The sequence below is a fragment of the Malurus melanocephalus genome, unplaced genomic scaffold (genome assembly GCF_030028575.1).
Source record: "Malurus melanocephalus ecotype Western Australia unplaced genomic scaffold, MMel_1.1 scaffold_12, whole genome shotgun sequence".
Lineage (NCBI taxonomy): Eukaryota > Metazoa > Chordata > Aves > Passeriformes > Maluridae > Malurus > Malurus melanocephalus.
In genome coordinates, this window is record NW_026623244.1 from 4,278,032 (window position 1) to 4,296,528 (window position 18,497).

The 18,497-nt window shown below is 41.2% G+C and overlaps 1 protein-coding gene across 5 annotated transcripts in view; it reads left to right on the top strand.

The window, feature by feature from the left end:
- Nucleotides 1–18,497, top strand: part of BLNK (B cell linker) — an 80,982-nt gene that overhangs the window by 36,381 nt on the left and 26,104 nt on the right. Inside the window, exon 1 of one of the 5 annotated variants that reach the window (XM_057380993.1) lies at nt 7,142–7,500. The exons of 3 other annotated variants lie outside the window; for them this stretch is intronic. In XM_057380993.1, coding sequence (XP_057236976.1) covers nt 7,454–7,500 — 47 coding nt within the window. In that variant the 5' untranslated portion in view covers nt 7,142–7,453. One more of the 5 variants, XM_057380984.1, reaches the window with a different exon arrangement.

Genomic DNA, 18,497 nt, shown 5'->3' on the forward strand with positions numbered 1-18,497 from the left:
CCCTTTCTCTTGGCTGTAAGTATTACAGGCCAGTGCAGGAAAGTGGTTTAAAAATCATCGTTTTTTCAGCATTTTCCAGATTCTGAAGGCATAATAGTGTATGTAGCAGCACTATACAAAAATATCCTTATTTCAAGACATTCCTTYCACTTTGAAATTTTAAAAACTTGTGCAACCCTTTGTCTGTGTGAGCTATTTTGTCAACAGGGACTCAAACACATTTAGACCATTCACCATCTGTGCCTGAATGCTGACTGATGCTCGTAGGCACCTGCTGAAAGGAAGGACACAAACCACTGCTTCTCCCTGATCCTTCCCTGCCCTGAGTCTCACTCTCGATTCCAAGGCCAAATACCCCAAGCTGCTCCCACAGAGGCCTCCTGGGTACCCTTCAGGGTACCACAAACAGGAGGATGGATGGGAAARCAAACTTGTCCGATTTAATCCTACTGCAACAAGGGCTGAGAGGAAGGAGAGCAGGGTGTGCAAGCTCTGCAGAAAAGGCAGAAACCAGCATGGCTTGCCAGTCTGCAAAGARCCCTTTGTCCCTACACCCCCCACTTCCATGTTTAGGGTCAGAATGAGATAAGGCTGGCCAGTCAGGGGTATCTCCATTGCAGTCACCCTTGGCTGCTGGAAGRGGGTCAGCTTTGGAGCACAAGTAGAGCTGTTCCCAACTGTGGCTGTCACCTGACCCCMACACAAGCCACTGCCTTTGAGACAATGGGAGACGCTCGGAGTTTGACATTAAATAATTAGTGTGTCTGCAGGAGCAAATTTTGTGTTTCTGTGTGCATATGGAACAGATGACAGTAAAACTGAAAAGCAGAAGTGCAGCTTTTTGCACAGTCCCCAGAGAAATAAAACACATTTTCTCAGCAGGTGCTAAAATGTGTTTGCTCASAAGACTCTTCATGAGAAAATCCTACTGAATTTACTGTTTTCATGTCTTTGCCTGCAGTACATGCCAACATGTATGACCCGTTTCCTTCAGTAAACCTAATGACAAACCCAAACCCATTCAATTAAAGATAGAGCTGAGTTTTCAAATACATCTACTATTACTAGTACCATAAGACCAGCTTTGAATATGCCATTTGGTATCCAAAGTGATAAAGGATTACAGTTTTAAAATTCCTAGGGCTGTTGATAGGAGYCTTCCAAAACCAACACTTTTGTATTGAGTCATTTAAACCCCAGTGAGGAGACTAAAACTTCTGAAAATCAATATGATTTAAGAACACTTGGGGAAAAAAATGTACCCTCCTCTCATCTGCTAAGACACAACTGAAGGCCACATGTAACTTTCCCTGTACAAGAGTGTTTTCTAGTTTAAAATGCCATATATGCATCCTGGAATAGGAAAAAGATCCATTTAAATATATTAGTTGGAAAAAATGTCATATAGAAAAAAAAACGTATTATCTTAAACATAAAGCAGAACAGTTTCACCTGTTTGTAGCAGTCAGTAAGTAGAAAATATAGAGAATATCACAAAAAATCACGTTCCATTAACTCATGCTTTCCAAAAAACAGCTACGGGACACCGAATAGTAAGTTAAGTAGGCAGTGTGTCAACCAAAATAGAAATTGAGGGGGCAAAAAACCATGTCTAAATTGACATCATTTTAAACAATAGAGTTTGAGTGTGTTTCTGGCCTGGTATAAAGTACCACAAATTTGCATTCAGATCCATATGATCAAGCACAAAACCCTCACAGGCAGCATGTGACAGTCTAGTGCTAACTCTCTGTTTCCCCTCTGCTCTTCRCTGCTACAGCCCATTGCTGGCACATCTTCCTACAGACAGTCTCAAAGCAGAAGAAACCAAGTACACACAAAACACTTTCAAACAACACATTTCTGTCAGGAAAAATTCGAGCCTGCAACATGACTACAGATTGCAGTTCAGATTCAGGTGGTTTGTACTTGGGTTGTTTTCTGATGCAGATGGCACCAGTTTGAGCTATTTTCACTCCACACCCTTGCAAAAGAGAGCTGTGGCAATCATTTCCTAACTTTCATGTGGACACAGACTGATCAAGCCAAATTCCTGTTACTGAGCAGTTATATTTACATTCACATAACACTGCTTCTGTGGCTGGAGCTCTCCCTTTAGTGTTAATCCAACAGTACAAAATCAGAGCTCAAGCAGTAGATACATCTTTTAAATAAAGTCCTTCACATATGAATACATACTCTCTTTGAAGTAATTATCAATCTGAGATTATAGACAGTGTGCAGACTTAAGCAGGGAGTAGTACCTCTGAGCTAGGTGAAATACTATGACCCCAAGACAGTAAAATCAGACAGATAGTTTGAAGTGAATTATCAATCATTTTCCATATTGCTCAGGAGAGCTTGGAGTGCTTCTCTTTTGTCAGGACCTCCTAAAGGAAAAGCCAAGCAAAAGCTCACAAAGCTGTCTTTTAAAGTGCAAAATGTGCAACATCCTGTGATTCTCCACATTCCCCAGAGGTAGGGAAGTCAAAATCAAAGAATACACTTGGCAAGACAAGTTGTCCATGAAATTCTCTTGATGAATTCTTTCATATATAGAACAGTTGCATCCTTGACTCCTGAGTGCTTCTAAGAAAAAAAAGATTTGGCCCAATAATATCTAATAACATTGGAGAGAAAACTTTGTTAATTGAGAAAGGGTTAARAAATGGGTTTTCTAACATGACTGGGAGAAAAAGTCTTATATGGACATGTTATGAATAAAATTGAAACCTAGTAATCAAACTGATTGCTTACTTCAAATCAGGTTTTTTTTTTTTGGCAGTTTTATATACATTGAAGGCACTAGACTGTATCTATGAGCATTAATGAAATCTGTAAAAAATAGCTTCTTTTTGAGTAGTCATGCATAGATTAAGATCCTTTGACACAGCACTGTCTCCTCAAAGCATCAAAAATAAACATTCAAGAGATTTACTGTAAATTGTTGTTTTAAACTAATCTACTTTCAGTTCTTTTTATTTAGCTTCTCAWTGCTAAATGTTTATGCTATATGAGAGAGTTTAAAATTGTCTGCTTTTTATTTCAACCATGTGAAACCCTAGAGGTTCAGAAATGACAGCTGAGAGCCAAGGTTGTGACTATACCCGGCTTGGACTTTTTCCACTCTTTCCTGCAGCTTGATGGCCATCTCTCCTGTCCACAGCTCCTACCTGGGACATGTTCCTAGGGTTTCTTGCCATGCAGAGGAGGCCATGGGTGGATGCTGCTGCACCACTGAGCCTCACCCCACCTGCAGTCAGGATGTGGCTTCAGGCATCAACCCATATCAGGAACTCAAAYAGGCCCCTGGGTTCCCTAGACTAAACACAGTCAAAATCTGTAACCTGAATTAAGACAAATGGTCTCCATAAAAAGGTGTTAGCTTCAAAACTCATGAATCTTAAAGGAGGATATGCAGAGCAGTATATTATACTCATCTTTAGTAGCTTCAGCAGGAACYCCTGACAATCCCAAAATCATCATATATATTATGGGCTAAAAGGTATTTCAGTGGAAATAAGAAAAATAGTCATAAAAGAGTCAGAGAGAAACTTTCAGGCAAGAAAAAACACCAGTCTTGTCAGTGATAACCAAATCATTTCTCTAAAATTGGCTCTGCATGAAGATGCTTGTTCACATCTACGGACATCACTGACCAAGAACTAAAATGCTTTCGACAAGTCATCTGACCCTTTCTTTCTCTCCTACAGTTTTTTTTTTTATCTACTCAGAAATTCAAAGTCAAACCACAAATGATCTTAACAATAGGATATAGAGAACTGGAGCAAGTTTTATTTTGACCATGCCTCAATGGCCTCATAGCTCTGAAACGGAAACCAGAACACGCCACCAGAATGAGGCAGCATGTGGAAGGAAAGAGCTGGGGGGAAATAAACAGCAGAAAATAGCAGAGGGGATAAAAAATGGGTTTTSGTTCGGAACATACAAGATGAAGAAGTTGCTTTTTATTTATAAGCAGAAATGGAGAATTACGCAGTCATATTGGGAGAGGATGAGAGAGAYCAACCCAAAMTAAGCCACARCAGTYRCAGTTGGAGGAAATTATGTTGCAACAGTCAGTGACATTTAGAAGACCTACCCAAGCATTTATAGCGCCTTTCTCAAAAYTACAATGGCATTTTGAGCATCAAAACTTTAAAATAGAAATGCATGTATATTCTGTAAACCATCCTGCCAAGGGAATTTACTGCAATACCYGTGCTAGGTAATAGTGCCAGGAATTCATCCCCTGTCTTTCGCGGCCAAATACAGGAAAATAAAGTTAGTGCCTATCTATGCAATCACAAAAGTGAGAGTCTCTGTGGATGTGGGTTCTTAAAACATCAGATAAGAAAATATAGTTTAGGTAAAAGGCTTCAATGATGTCGCTCCAGAGGACCAGTGTTGTGGGAGCACCTCTGCAAACACCTCATCCAAGACTTCAAAATGCATTCTTCTGGGACACCATTATGGCCCTGGGCCCTGTCCCTCAGCTGGGCAGTGCAGGTTGGTCCAGGCTTCCAGGGGATGCCTCAGCAGGCAGCAGCACAATCCCACTGCCCCCAGATGTGCCAGGGAAAAGGGAGGTGACACAGGCATCCCTCGAAACAAATCTCTATCTACGTAAAATGACCTTTGTGGCTGGGGAGGAGAGTTTCCTGTTAACCATCACTATGGGCAGGATGACACCCTCATGGCAAAACAAATCCCAGTTCCTCTTTGGCCTTATCCAAATGARCACATTATGACAAAGAGGGGCAGTTGCTGGGGTTACAATTACAAAAATAGCGTGACATTATGTTTGCTGCACGGTTCAAACCCAACACCGCCTCCAGGCTCTCCCRGGGCTCCTGAAGAGGAAGGCAGGGTGTTTCCTGCAATGGGGGTTAGTCAGGYCCTTCCCCCCTCCAGCCTGGGCCCCCAGAGACACCATTTGGGGCTGATGAGTAAGGCTGGAGGGATGGGGAAGCTCCTGCTCCTTGCCCTGTCCCTGGTGCAGGTCTGCAGGGCCACCCTGCCAGCTGGACACTGTRGAGTGTCCCTGTCCATATGGGCTCTACAAAGACCATATAGAGGATCGGTCCCAACATGGGCCAGGAGTTCAGCCTCCAAAAACACCTGCTGGGCAAAAAGGAGAGGCCTAGGGGGACTTAGCCATGATCTTCTTTATTTAAAGTTTTTCTCTAGTGGTTTTCCTGTGTTGTTGCACCTAAACACACATTCTCAGCAGCAGGACAGATGGCCAGATAGGCTCACTTGGAGGGAAACCAGAAAGAGCTAAGCAGGTGCCACAAAATCTCATGAACAAGTCTTGTGCAATGAGGATTTTCTTAGGAGTAACTTCTTGGCAGGAGTACCAGTCCAAGAGTCACACACCCTGTTCCTCCCACCCTGTGCTGCACCGTCACAAACATCTGTGCACCAATTCAAATTAAAGGCCTGATGCAGCTAAAACCCCCTATTTTGGTGACTTTTTGCTGGATTGTTTGTAGTGGAYTCCTTCCCCAGTCCATGTCACTGCACAGCCACACAAACACAGGGACTGGCAGATGACCGGGATGAGAAATCCTGCGTGAGTCAAACTGTCACCAAGCCCTGAGCTCACGGGACTCGGGGACTGCCCAGAGCACGAGGCATCAGCAGCCACCCCTGCCCGGGTCCAGGGAGGTGACAGCCCTGCAAGGACAGCACTGGGCACTGCAGAGCTTCACACCTGTACCTGTGGCTGAGTCAGGAAGGAATAAGGCGAAACGAGCACGGTGCTGCAGGTGACAGGCTGCCACCAAAGATCCTGAAGGGACACAGCCTGGGATTTCTGAGACAGCCAGGCAAGAGGCAGTTGTTGTGTAAGGGRAAACCCTGCAAGAGCCTACTGAGCAAATCTCTTATTCTGGTATGTGTTCAGATAAGTGGAAAAATTATATAAGCAAAAGTGAAAGTGACACAGCAATTTATTCAGAGMCAATTATTCACATTGTCAGAGTGTGAATTTTAATKAATTCAAAATTAATTTTATTTTCAAATTTACGTTAAGGGAGTAAAAATGACCTTCAACATTATATGATTCCCTAAAGCCCACAAACTTTCTAAGATACCCCAAAAAAGGCAATTTGTACATTATCAGCCCACCCTATAAAAATACTGTATTCAAATATCAAMTGATTTCCATGCTGAAAGCTCAGAGACTAAAAGCAATAGTCAAGATCAGAGAGATACTGCTATCAAAGACACAAATCTCATGGCAGGATATTTCCCCAGAGTCACCTGCACTADCCAGGAAAGTCTGTTTTGCTACTTCAGTTTCACAAGAGAGAACTTTAGTCAGTAAAATCTGGGGAGAATTCCATGTGAAAACCTAGCCAAGTGGCAACAAGAATCTCACCAAGAAATATCTTTGTGTGTCCTCAAACCATGTGCTTATCAAAACATGTGAATATGATGCAGATGTATACTTTTTAAAAAAATAACTACTAGGTTTCTTCCCTAGAAAAGCCTTAGCTAATAAAATAAGCTGCAGGGAGGCCAAAGATACAGAAGGAGAGCAGTAAGAGCCACCCTCCAAAGGTGCAGAATTCAAATAAATCAATTCTTTGGGATAAAGGCTGGATGTGAACTGCCTACATTGCRCCTCAGAAGCAACCAGCTGCCTCCAAAGTTCATCTTTAAGGAGGAAAATATGGTAGAGCTCAAGACTAAGCAAAAAGTCCCAGGCTCAGAAATATCAGAGCCATAAAACAGTCAKCTGCTTGCATCTTCAGTGGGAACATCCTTGTTCCGTGTCCCTGGAAGGATCAGGGTTTTCTCTTTCCTTAGTCTAAGAAATAGGGTGAGAAACTTTTTTTCTTYAGTTACATTCAGAAGAATGGGGATAAGATGATAGTTTAACTTTTGCTGGAGAGCCTCTGGGAAAGGAAAAGTTCCCACGCAGCACGTTCCCACCTGGCMCAAATTAACCAAAAGTGTAAAGGCGAGGGGAGGAGAAGAGGAACCAGGCGCCTGCCTCTCTCCCCGCAGCCGGCGAAGGTGACAGCGATTGGGTCACCGTCCCCGCTGGTCTCATCCCCATCCGAGCGCCGCTCCTCACCTGCCCCGAGCCGGCAGCTCCGGCAGCTCCCGGGAGGGGCGGACCCGCGGGGCCCCGCGTCCCCATTCCCAAAGGCTCCTCCTCGGCTCCCGGCCCCGAACCACCTGCGAGCACCCGGGCGGGGCGGGGCCGGTCCGAGCACCGGGTCCCTCCTCTGCTGTGCCTGCGGCCGGCACGGGAGAGGCTCCGGCGGCGCTGCACGGCACGGCGCGGCACGGTACGGCACGGTACGGTCCCGGCGGGACCCGCGGAGCCTCCGCCGCGCTCCGAGCGGCCCAGGGGGAGCCGAGCCCTGCCCTGCCCTGCCCGGGGAAGCGGCGGTGCCGGCCCAGGGCAGCGAGTCCCGGCGGGGCAGCGCTCACGGGCATGGACAAGCTCAACAGGCTGACGGTGCCGGCCGGCGAGAAGTTCAGGTAGGAGCCGCTCCGGGAATGGGCTGCTCCGGGGGGAGCGGGAGGCGCCGAGGCACGAGGAAGTTGGCAGAAGTTTTGGAGCAAAACGGAGTTATCACCGGTGGCCAGGGCGCCGCAGGGAAGTGCGGGAGGTAAACACGGGGCTGGGGTGGATAATAGGACACAGATTTCGAAGTAAAATGTGTGTCGGCTTCACCTGCGGCATAAAGTGGAATATTTTCAAAGTGTCTGTTTTCAAATTTGTAAGGATATAGTGTGTGACTCATTAAGATGTATGAGTCTTATGTAAATTAGAAAAACTTAATTAATTGCTTAATGCTTTAACGTCCTATGAAGCTTTTGCAGTTAAATTCTGTAATATTTCCTAATCTTCGAAAGAACTGGTGCAATAGAGGGAGCTGGAAAACGGGAAATGTTCCTAAGTGAAGGAGAACAATGTTAAATACAGGGTTTGAGAGGAAAAAAGCAGAAGCTGGCCATTACTGAAGTATTTTTAGTGTGTCYTGATTGGCGTGCTTGGTACAGTTGGCACCTCAAGGCTCTTTCATCACGACTTTTTGGTTTTTCTGAATAGTTAAAAGAAGTTCTGTTTCACATTGAAGTAACATGGAATTTTTTTCTTCCTCTGAAAAATAAGAATGAAGTACTGAAAAATATTTTTCCCTACAATAAWTCATACTTAAGCACTCAATGCTAATTTATGAACCCTTCTCAAGTCTCTCTCCTTCTACCCAGAAACCCTTATGCAAACCGGAATAAGCACTTGTAAAGCTAATTTTGATGGAATGCAGTTTCTTGATATGGACTCTTTCCATGCTGTTGAAATGCTGGTGGGGGGTGTGTACTTGCAGAGCTGCAGTGACGCTTATGTTCCTCAGCCAGGCACATCTCATAAAAGCCTAGCAGGCTGCATTCTACAGCCCAGGCAAGAGCTCTGTGAAAGGCTCAATGGACAGGGGGAAGAWCGCAGTGAATTTCCTCACTGTCTGCAATTTACCACCTTGAGTTGTCTAAACCGGTTTAAATGGTGTCAGAGCTCAATGTTGGTCTAAGCTATCTTTAAATAATAAGCTGAGAAACAAGATGGAAAGCTTGATTCCATCATGACAGTTATTGGTACATAAAAAATAAGTACACGCTCTCTGGTGTCATAAAATTATAGCTGGGATTTATCTTCTTCACTTTTGCAAACAATTAAAGCAGGATTACATTCAAGTATACAAAGGGGGGGGAGGGGGTCTGTTGTTTGTAATGAGCCCCAACTTCTTTGTGAACTGATTGAAAAGCCCTAAACCCGACAGGCAGCGCCACACGTCTGCTGCATCTTCGCATAGATGACACTCTTCATCTTGCCAGTGGTTTTAATATTGTTTTAAAATAGGGAAGAGAAAGAAGTAGATCTGCCTTCCTTTATTAACTTGAAGCATTAAAAGTTAGTTTTCCTCTCATCCTCATGGTCAGTTCAGCCTAGTCATGCAGGGAATGTAGGAGCACATTTCTCAAGCAGGTGARCATTCTCACCACACGCAGTGGACACGAATGCATGCTTCGATTTGAGCATGTGGAAGTACTCCTTAAAAATTTGAATAYCTGGCTACAAAATCTTACTGTGGTATCAGAATTTGAAAATTTTAAGGCAGAGCTTTCCATGAGTAGATACTTACAGGATAAATTTAAGAGAGATGTGCATATRTAGGAAGAGATCAGCATCACATGGCAGCAGCCTTTTCCTCCTTCTCTGAAACAGCTGGATAMCCCCTCTTACTCTGTCTCCTGTTGACAGTGCAGTTGACTTCCTAATATCACCTCTGKCTGTATGGAACACACAAAGCTGGCTCAGAGTTTGTACTGAAATATTATGTGAACTAAATGGTTATGTTAAAAACGTACTTTTCTTTACATATGCTAAGATGCAATGCCAAGAAACGTTCCTGCCAAACAGTTTGAACTGAAGTGATTATAGTTTGAGTTTTTTAAAGACAGCTTCCTTAAAATTTCTGCTTTGTAGCAGCAAAAATTTAAAGAGCACTACTGTTGACTCAGTGTCTGAGAGTGGATCTTTGGATTTTTTTAAGTGTAGACCTGAGAAACTAGATATTATGTGGTTTTGCTRAGCTCAACTACTCTCCATGGGTATAGATGAGCCTACCAGACCCAGCTTTTGATTGCATTAGCAAATCTTATGTCAGATCTGAATTCTTAGCCTGTTCCATTTGTTAAGKTTCTTGCAACATAAGACCTATAAGTTTTCTTAGATGCCTGTCTACCTAACAGGTACATTGTTTGCAGTTGTCACTCAACTAACTTCAGTAACAGTTGGACAGGAATGCTGGAACTTCATGGAATTCCAGCATTCATTTTTATATAATGTTTCCTTATAATATGCACAGTATTCTACAAATATTCCCTCAGAGTACATTGTGTGTTCTAACTGCTTCCTTATAGTCAGGAAAAATTAATTCAAAAGCTTGGTTATCTATTGTGAGAAAAACTMATCTGTGGTGCAGACAAGTAATTTGGTTTTTTGAATAATTTCCCAAAGTGTGGAGTGAATACATGAGCAATGTCCATGCTGCCATGGCAAGCTCAAATGTGTCTGAATTTCAGACTGAACTTCAGGGAAAAAAAAATTATGCTGCGGACATACAGAAATAGATGCACTCATGATCAGGGACAGTTGGCAGCATGGGTAACAGGAAGTTGGCAGCTCAAAAGAAAAGTCTGCACTAACCTTGCAGACTCTTTTGTAGTTCAGCTTCCCAAGACTATGAGCCTGTGATTCCTGGTATTTAAATAATTTCTAGCTACTATATGCTACTGTGTCATCTCTTCAGACTCGCTGCATTTTTTTTATTATGACCACAAACCTTAATGGTGACCCTCTGCCCGTAGCTGGCTTCAGCTGTGTAGCACAAAGTCCTTTTCAAAGGCATCATCACCATTGCAGTGACGGGCAAACTGTGGCACAATCCAAAATGTGCAGACAGCAAATTCCAGACTGCAAATAGACTTTTCCAAGAGCACAGTTTCATGTTAATTTCAGATTATTTCATTAATCTGCAGCAGTCCTTCTCTGCCCTCAACAAAAACAAAGGCCTAAAATCACTGTCTTCAAACAGAACTCCCATTTTAAAGGAAGTGGAAATAAACTGGCAATTGTTTTTTCTCAGGTTGAACAAGTGAGGCTGGGTTTTTTTTGCAGGATTTTGTGTTAGTCTCCCTTGTTAAACAGATGGGTTTAAGTCCTAGTTCTATGAAAAGCAAGAGGGGTTTTCTTAAGGCACGTGAAATCATAGTTCAGTGGTTTGCATTTGTCAAAGCTGAATTTCACAGGCATGGGGAAAGCAGGTCATCATCTACATTTGCTCTTCTGATAAGCACAAACAAAAGTTCTTTCTCTAGGATTGTTAGGTCCTGATTGCCATACAAAGCACAGGGTTGCAATTAAAAGATAAAGTTTTATAATCTCTATTTCTAGTTTTCTGTCAGTTTAAACAGTTCATAAATCTCTSTCATCTCTGGACTTTGGAATGAATGAGATGGGAAATGCAAACTTCCTGAAATACCACTGCAAAAATCCATTCTTTCACTCAGTGTGACTTCTCCAGTCAAATCCTCTTGCTTCTCCCTCTGACCTTGCTTCAGCACTGCACAGCCTCTGTCCTGTCTATATTTGTCCTTCTTTATTCCCTTCTCTCTGCACAACCATTWCAACCAATCCCTTTAAAGCTTCTTTTCTTCTTCCCAGCTATGTCATCCTACCTGGACCAATCTCCAAGCTAGAAAAACAACCAACTGAAAAAACCAAACCTGAAACACACTAATTTTTACAAGACAAATACAAAAAAAAGTAAAAAACCCACCCCCAAACTGAAGGCAAAAGAAAAACCAAACTAAATCACCACACAGGATTTATTCTCACACAGGATTTCCTGCCTATAATGCTGTTTATAGAAAAGTATGTTGAAGTGTGACTGTGATCTAATGTGTTTTAAACAAAAATATGGCAATTTGGACAAAATGATGGAGTGTAATATTGAARGCATCAAGAGATGCCCTGCTTTAATCTCTGTATGTAGGCASCAGTGTAAGAGTGTAATCTGTTCACAAGATCAGCTGTGCTTCTTTAATACCTAYAGCTTTGTTCTACTTGTGCTGGCAGAATTGTTCAGTCATTGGCATRGCTTATTCTACCACTGCTCCATATTCACAMTGTTCCAAATAAAATACGGCCTTGTAGTGACATTGTAGCTCTGCCAAAATAACTGTCCAGAGCAGGAGCATTTGTCAACCATAACAATCACAAATGACACCATCCTTGGCCTGTGACTGTCAGTTATTCGGCAAAAATGAGTAATTTATATTTGATCTAATGACTTGCTTTTTTTCAGTAAAATAATAAATTATCAATAGCCAAGCCATCTAACCAATAAATTAATTTTCATGGCCATTGGAAAAAAATCCAGTATTCTGACRAATTTGGCAAAACAGCTTTTTACCATTAGCTTATAAATATACCCCATACAGCTGTGTAGARTGCTAGATATTAAATCATAATAAGACATTGCAGGTACCCAGTGATATACTGACYCCAGAACAGAACAGTTTTGTGTTTTACAGAATCATTCAAAACCTACATACTGCACAGGACATTAAAATGTGATAGATGCTTTGCTTTAGAAAGGCAAATATGACGATCATAAATTGTTGCAAAAAAAAAGCCCTACTGGAAAACCRTATTAGTTTATATGCTCAGCAGACAACAGAATTGAAAAATTGACAGAAAACAGTGGCCAAAAGGGACAATATTTTCCCATTTGACTCTAGGGTACCATCTTAGATCCTTGGTAAACTGTAAAAGGACTATTCATACTATRTAAATATATTTGGTTTGTGCCAGCAGTAATAAATGACTGAGGAGTAACAGAAGCTTGAAAATTCTGTTAGCATCTTTATCCTAATCTGTTAGTGTACACATTTTGGACAAGCTCATTTTCCAGACATAAGCAAAGCCACATGTGCAATACTACATGTTTATGACCTCAAAATCAATTGCTACACAATAAATACTTTAGGAAGAATTGAAAGAATGCATCCGGAGGCAGTAATATGAAAAAACATSAGTATATGTTTTTCAAGCTTAATGCAAAGGGGAATTGGGTGAAATAGGCTATTAATACAAGAGGCTATACCATGTGGTTGAATGTTTCCTTCCTATCTGGATCTGATCATGCTGCTATCTAAATTGGCAAAAGAAGAAATAAGTTAGTTTCCCAGCTGGAAATCCCGTGACTCATCATAGCTGGGTAAGCACCAAGGGCAGAGAAGAAGCAGAATTTCCCCTTTCAGTGGCAGCCCGTGTGGGCTCCATTAAAGAGACCTAGGGACCAACTAGGGAATTTCTCCAGAGTTCTAACACAGTTGAAGGCTTCAGAACAAAATAAACAAAGCTGATCTACAGGTAGCCTCCATTTGGTTCTTGTCAGTGCCAGCCCACATCTGTGATGGGTGTAATGCTTCTGTAGCTTGAGCAAGAACACTTTCAGCCCAAGTACRGCAGTGTTTGTTAATGGTAATTTTCTGGGTCCATACTAAATCCTGTCTTTATTCGTTTCCCTGAAATGACTTTCTGTTCCTCTCCTTGTTGAAATATAAAATCCACTTAACTCTTTTAAATTTTCCACCTTTGTGCTCCTTCAGTGACTATACTGTAGGGTACTAGTCCTTCAGAGAGGCACAGCACTCAATTTTAACTAGAACTGTATTTTAGAGCAGCCTAATGTGTTGAGCTTTCTCCTGCTGCTTGAAAACCTTTCAGAAAAGTGGAGTAAGTCTTGTGAATGTGGCTTCTGTGTGTGTTTTTTTGTTTTATAATGCATTAACTTATATCCAGAAGAGAGCTGGTACAAAAAAAAAAGAGATCAATTAACCAAAAAAAGGCTCGAAACAGAGCAGGTCAGTCACAGAACAGAAAATACACTTTACCTTTCTATGTCAAGAAGTGACATGTGATAYTCACTTAGCATATCATACTACCTAATTATTTTCTGTACTTCTTATGGTATCACCATTATTCACTTGGGATAAATGGAAGAGCAATCTGGATAAGAGGGAAGAGGTGTCCAAATTTTGCAGTTTTTGTTTGTTTCCAGGCAAATTCAAATGCTTAGCACTGGAAACCTAGAATGGGTTCTTTACATGTGCAGAACTCCCAATCACCTCAAAGTACTTACATTTTACTTTCATATTAGGACTGATTTCTGTCAAGAAGGTATTTTCCCTTTACATGCTAGATTTTTTATTTACTCAGTGAATGTTAGTACTCAGCAGTACAAGGAGGACTGACAGCTTCTCTGTGAAGGTTATGTAGAGGGCAYATGAAGATGAAAACTATAATCAATATTTAGCCTTTCTGTGCTTCTGTGTGTACCATGTAAATACAGACCTGCTCTAAATATGGGKTTTGCCTTTAGGCAAAATAGTGGATGATTCAAAAGTGAGCAGAATAGGACGGTTTTGAGTTTTTTTTAAAAAATCAATACTCATGTTAAAATTCCTAAAAACTATTGTCATTTCCCCTTGTGCATCTCCCAAACACTGGAGAAAACAATTCCTTGTTCCTCCTTCCTCTCAGATAGGAACCCATAATTGACTTCTCCCAATAAGCAAAACTCTTTGAACTTTTCTTCACAGCTGTACAGATAAAGATCAAAGGTTCAGTGCCTTGAATGGATGGTTTGGTGTCACAGGTTACCATCTCCAGCTCCAAACTTCCTCTTGTCCCAGCATGAAATCCATTGCAGGGGTAGATAAGACCCCAGAGTGAAGGGCTGTGAGTCCCCATCTTGGACCTGTAGCGACTGAAGCAGTTMATTTGACTGCATCTCAAGAATTCAGCTGTCCCTCTTACACATTTTTATGCATTTTACGCATGTCTCAGCCATTAAGAATATCAGCTCCAGTCCAGGTGGTCAATTCCACCTGGCATTTCCTTGCCAAGAACTCCCACTCTTGCTGTTCCAGGTAGYATATGATGTAAGGGTATGTGCATGTTGACATCTGAAGCACCTGAAGGAGTTCTAATGAAGAATTATGGATGCTTTCTGTATTTGATATTTCCTTTTGCTTTCTACTGAGGAATTAGGAGGGAGGTGGAAGGAGGTAGAGTTATTTTATATCATTTAATTGGATTGTCTTTGAGGCACAAAACTGTCAAGTAATATGAAAATGCATCTTAGGAAGACACTCACCAGRTTGACCGAAATGCATGTTCTTCCACAAAGACCACGTCAGGAGCACTGCTTTCATGGAAGCCTGGCATAGGAAAGGTGGTTCTATTCTAGTTTGTTAATTCAGTTTGAGAAGATAGAGCTTCTAGATAAGCTTTTCAAAATTTTAAGTGGTACTTTTACAAATCCCTTTCTAGGTGGGCAAGTTCTCCCCCCAGAAGAAAGCAGGACTCTTCCCCTTTGTCCAGAAACAATAGCTTTCTTTCTCAATTTGTTCACCTGCATAGCTGTTTATAAAACTGAGGGATAATAGAAACACAAAACAAAGACTAGCTGGAGAGATGGTGGTGGAATAATTGTGCTGTGAGAAGCCATAAAGGAGGGGTTGGGACATGCTGTTCCTTCTTTAGTTTCATGTTTTAATGTGGTTTTTTAATTAACAGAGCTAACTGTGATMATTTTTAATTTTCTGCTCTTTGAGTTTTGATCTTTATCTTCTATTTAATCTCCAAATTTTATTTTACTCTTCCTTGCTTTCTGTTCTGTRGTTCTTTTCTGTAAAACTTTATAGCTGAGGCAAGTGGGTATTTCTGGCAATTTTTTGTTTGAGGTCTAAATTTGCACTTACTCTATCCCATTCTAGGTTTCTAATGATAAGCATTTGAATTTGCCTGAAAAGAAAACCAACCAACAAACTAAACAAAAACTCTGATAAACAACTATTTTTTTGTTTTAATGTGATCTGCCTTTCTTAAGACAAAAAGGAGTGCTACACCTACCCACARTCATACTTTAAGTGAATGGACATGAGAATCTTCAGAAAATGTAACTTTCTAGGTACAGAACCGCAGGTTGTCTTGTCAGTGAGAAACAGGTGTACCCAAAAAGGTGTAAGAACTGCAACTGGCATGTGAATTGTCTGATTTACAATGTGATTATTTTTAGATTATTTTATAAATTATTTTCACTGTTTTGAAACCAACTCCCTCAGTTAAAGACCCAAGTGATGTTAGGAGGAGGAGAAGGACCATACAGGTCCCTTAATGTTGAATGTGTCCATATTGCTTGCAAAGCTGCCCTTGCAAACATGTTTGAATGTATCATGTTCAAATTCTGCCCTTCTTTAACTAAATAAACTGATTTGTGAGTACAAATGGGGATTTTTCAAGGAGCTAAGCAGATAATTCAGACAATCCTGTAAACACCAGAAATTTAAGCAAGGATAATTCTTGTCCAGCAGATAAACAGAAATAAGTATGCTTGTAATATAGAAAATTTCCTGTAAATCATTTAAAAATTGGTTTTTGTTTTGCCACCACTCCCTACTGATGCTGCCATCAGTCCTGTTCCCAAAAACATTACCAGGACCTCTCTCAGCTGTAATTGTTCATGGCCAGACACCCTGAAGTGATTGTGTCCCTCTGCCCACTCCAGAGACCCTGTAAAATACCCTTGCWATGGGCTGTGCCCCCAGTGTGACACAGGCAGCTGTACAGTTAAAACACTGACCAAGGTGTGCACTGAGGGTGCAGAGTTCTGGATTCATTGTGCACAAGGGGTGAACTGTGCAGGGAGAGCTGTTCCCAGGAGAGGGAGAGGTCACTGCCACTGGGGAGTCATTCCTGCTGACTGCTCTGAGCTGTGATACACAGATCTGTATAGTACGTGGTGGTAAATGTCTTCACAGATTTATAACTGTACAGCAATAAATACTGTTTCTCAAAAACTAGTCCAGATGAGAATTCCATGTTACACAGATCTGTCTCAAACTTAACAGACTTCTGTTAAGTCTGCAGACTCTGTACCTTATTTGATGTCTGAGTCGAAAACTTGTAACACGCTTTATTCCTCTTCATTTTTCACTTCAAAAATTATTTTAATTTGGAAAGCTTTTGTGGGATAGTGTGTATGCAAAAGAGCCAAAGGCTCAAAGATGATGTTTGAAGGTGGGAATATGTCACAGGCTGGGTCTACCCATCAGCCTCCCTTCATCATCACGTATTCCTCATAAGCTGAGCTGTCACCAGATCAAAGAGAGGGTGGGTTTGTCTCATTTTGTTTTATCTCAAGGCAGCTCTGCCAGTCCTTGASTGCAGCAAGGTATTACATGACGCAGCAAATCCTTCTTGGGTGTATGGTATTTACAATGATAAAACTTTCCATCTTCATTCACATGTGTATCACAGCTAGTGACCCCTTTGTCAAGAGAYCAGATAATTCTGAATTACTGGAGTTTCAAATTGATAACATATGAAAAATAGCAACACAGGGTGGAAAAAGTGTTTTATTTTAGGTTTCTGTCCATTTTTGTTATTCCTTCCAACATGKAGAATTTAGACTGTATTTGTAAGAAACCTTAAACCAAGACTTCCCAACTTATTATCTGCAGAACTTTGAAAATYTATTCTTTGTGCAGTGAGATCCTGATCTCAGGGTCCCATCCAGTCTATACCAGTTACAATTAAACTGGATCTCACAATAACTATCTTTTACTGAAATGTGTTTTCAAAGATTAGSAGTAACGCAGACCGCATCTTTATCTGCAAGTCTGACTTTGCATAAAACGATCTCAACCGGGTTTAATGAAGAGTTGGAGCTTGTAGTTAAAGAAGCAACTTTAAGACCTCTTGATTATTTTTAATTATATGCAATGCAAGGTAAGACTAGCATTACTCATTATTTTCATTTACTAGSTGATGGAGGTCCTTGAATATTTCTAGTATCTGCTCATCCCAAGAGAGCACCAGAGGATAAACATGAGTTGGTAACGAGGTCCTGACTCAGACATGATGTGAAGAAAGAGGGTTGTGATGTACCTGAGGCAAAGTCTGCCTACACTGGGCCATGGGAGCCCCCCTTTCCTGGGTACCCTCAGGGCTGCTGCTCTGGGAAGATCCTTCCCCAATGAACCGCTTTGCTTGGAGTATAATCTCAATTATTTGAAGTTATATAACAAGTATTTTAGTGCTAGTCAGATATATAGATTCAGTTAAATCTTTGGTGTATAAATGACCTTCTGTGCTTTACTTTCCTCATCACTCTGGAATGGCCTTTGGGCTTGGGATTGAGTCCCTTAAGATTTGGAGGATCCTCCTGCCATGGACTTTTCTATCTTCTGTCTCTAAGATTACAAATCAGATTGTAAACTCTGTAAAACTTTTCAGTTGTTGCTTTTTATATTGCCTGGCACCTCAAGAAATCTCAGCCTGCAGTGACTGGACAGACTGGTTTTTGCAGCTTGTTCAGCTCTCTGGGTCAAAGGGGATTCCACTTGAACTGGAGATCAGCTGTGCTTGATGACTTCCTACACTTCCCCCTTAGAGTGCTCTGGTTATCTGCTTATTCTCACAGACTTCAGACAAGTTAAGCTTTCCAGGGGTGACAAACAAGTGTTCTAACAACTCCTGTAAGAACTATGCAACCTTAAAGGATGAAAAAAATCGCACAAACACATATTAGTTACTGTCTAATTTATGAAAGCTGTAATTAGAAATGTAAATACCTCCATAAAAACAATAATGAATAAGAGACAGATTTTTAAGAAATTTCACTAGGCAAAAAATGGGGATGTTTTTAGTTCAGTCCTTCTGCATGGAAAAAAATAGTAATCATAATAGCACCAGTGCATGTGATTAACTCTAATTTAAATGTACCTTTTTTAATAGAAATATGTAATAAAATTATCTTTTAAACTATAGCCTTATTCAAGGCTCATGGAGCACCCAGAATGCTTTAACCAATTCACCTAAATAGAATCAAATGAAAAGC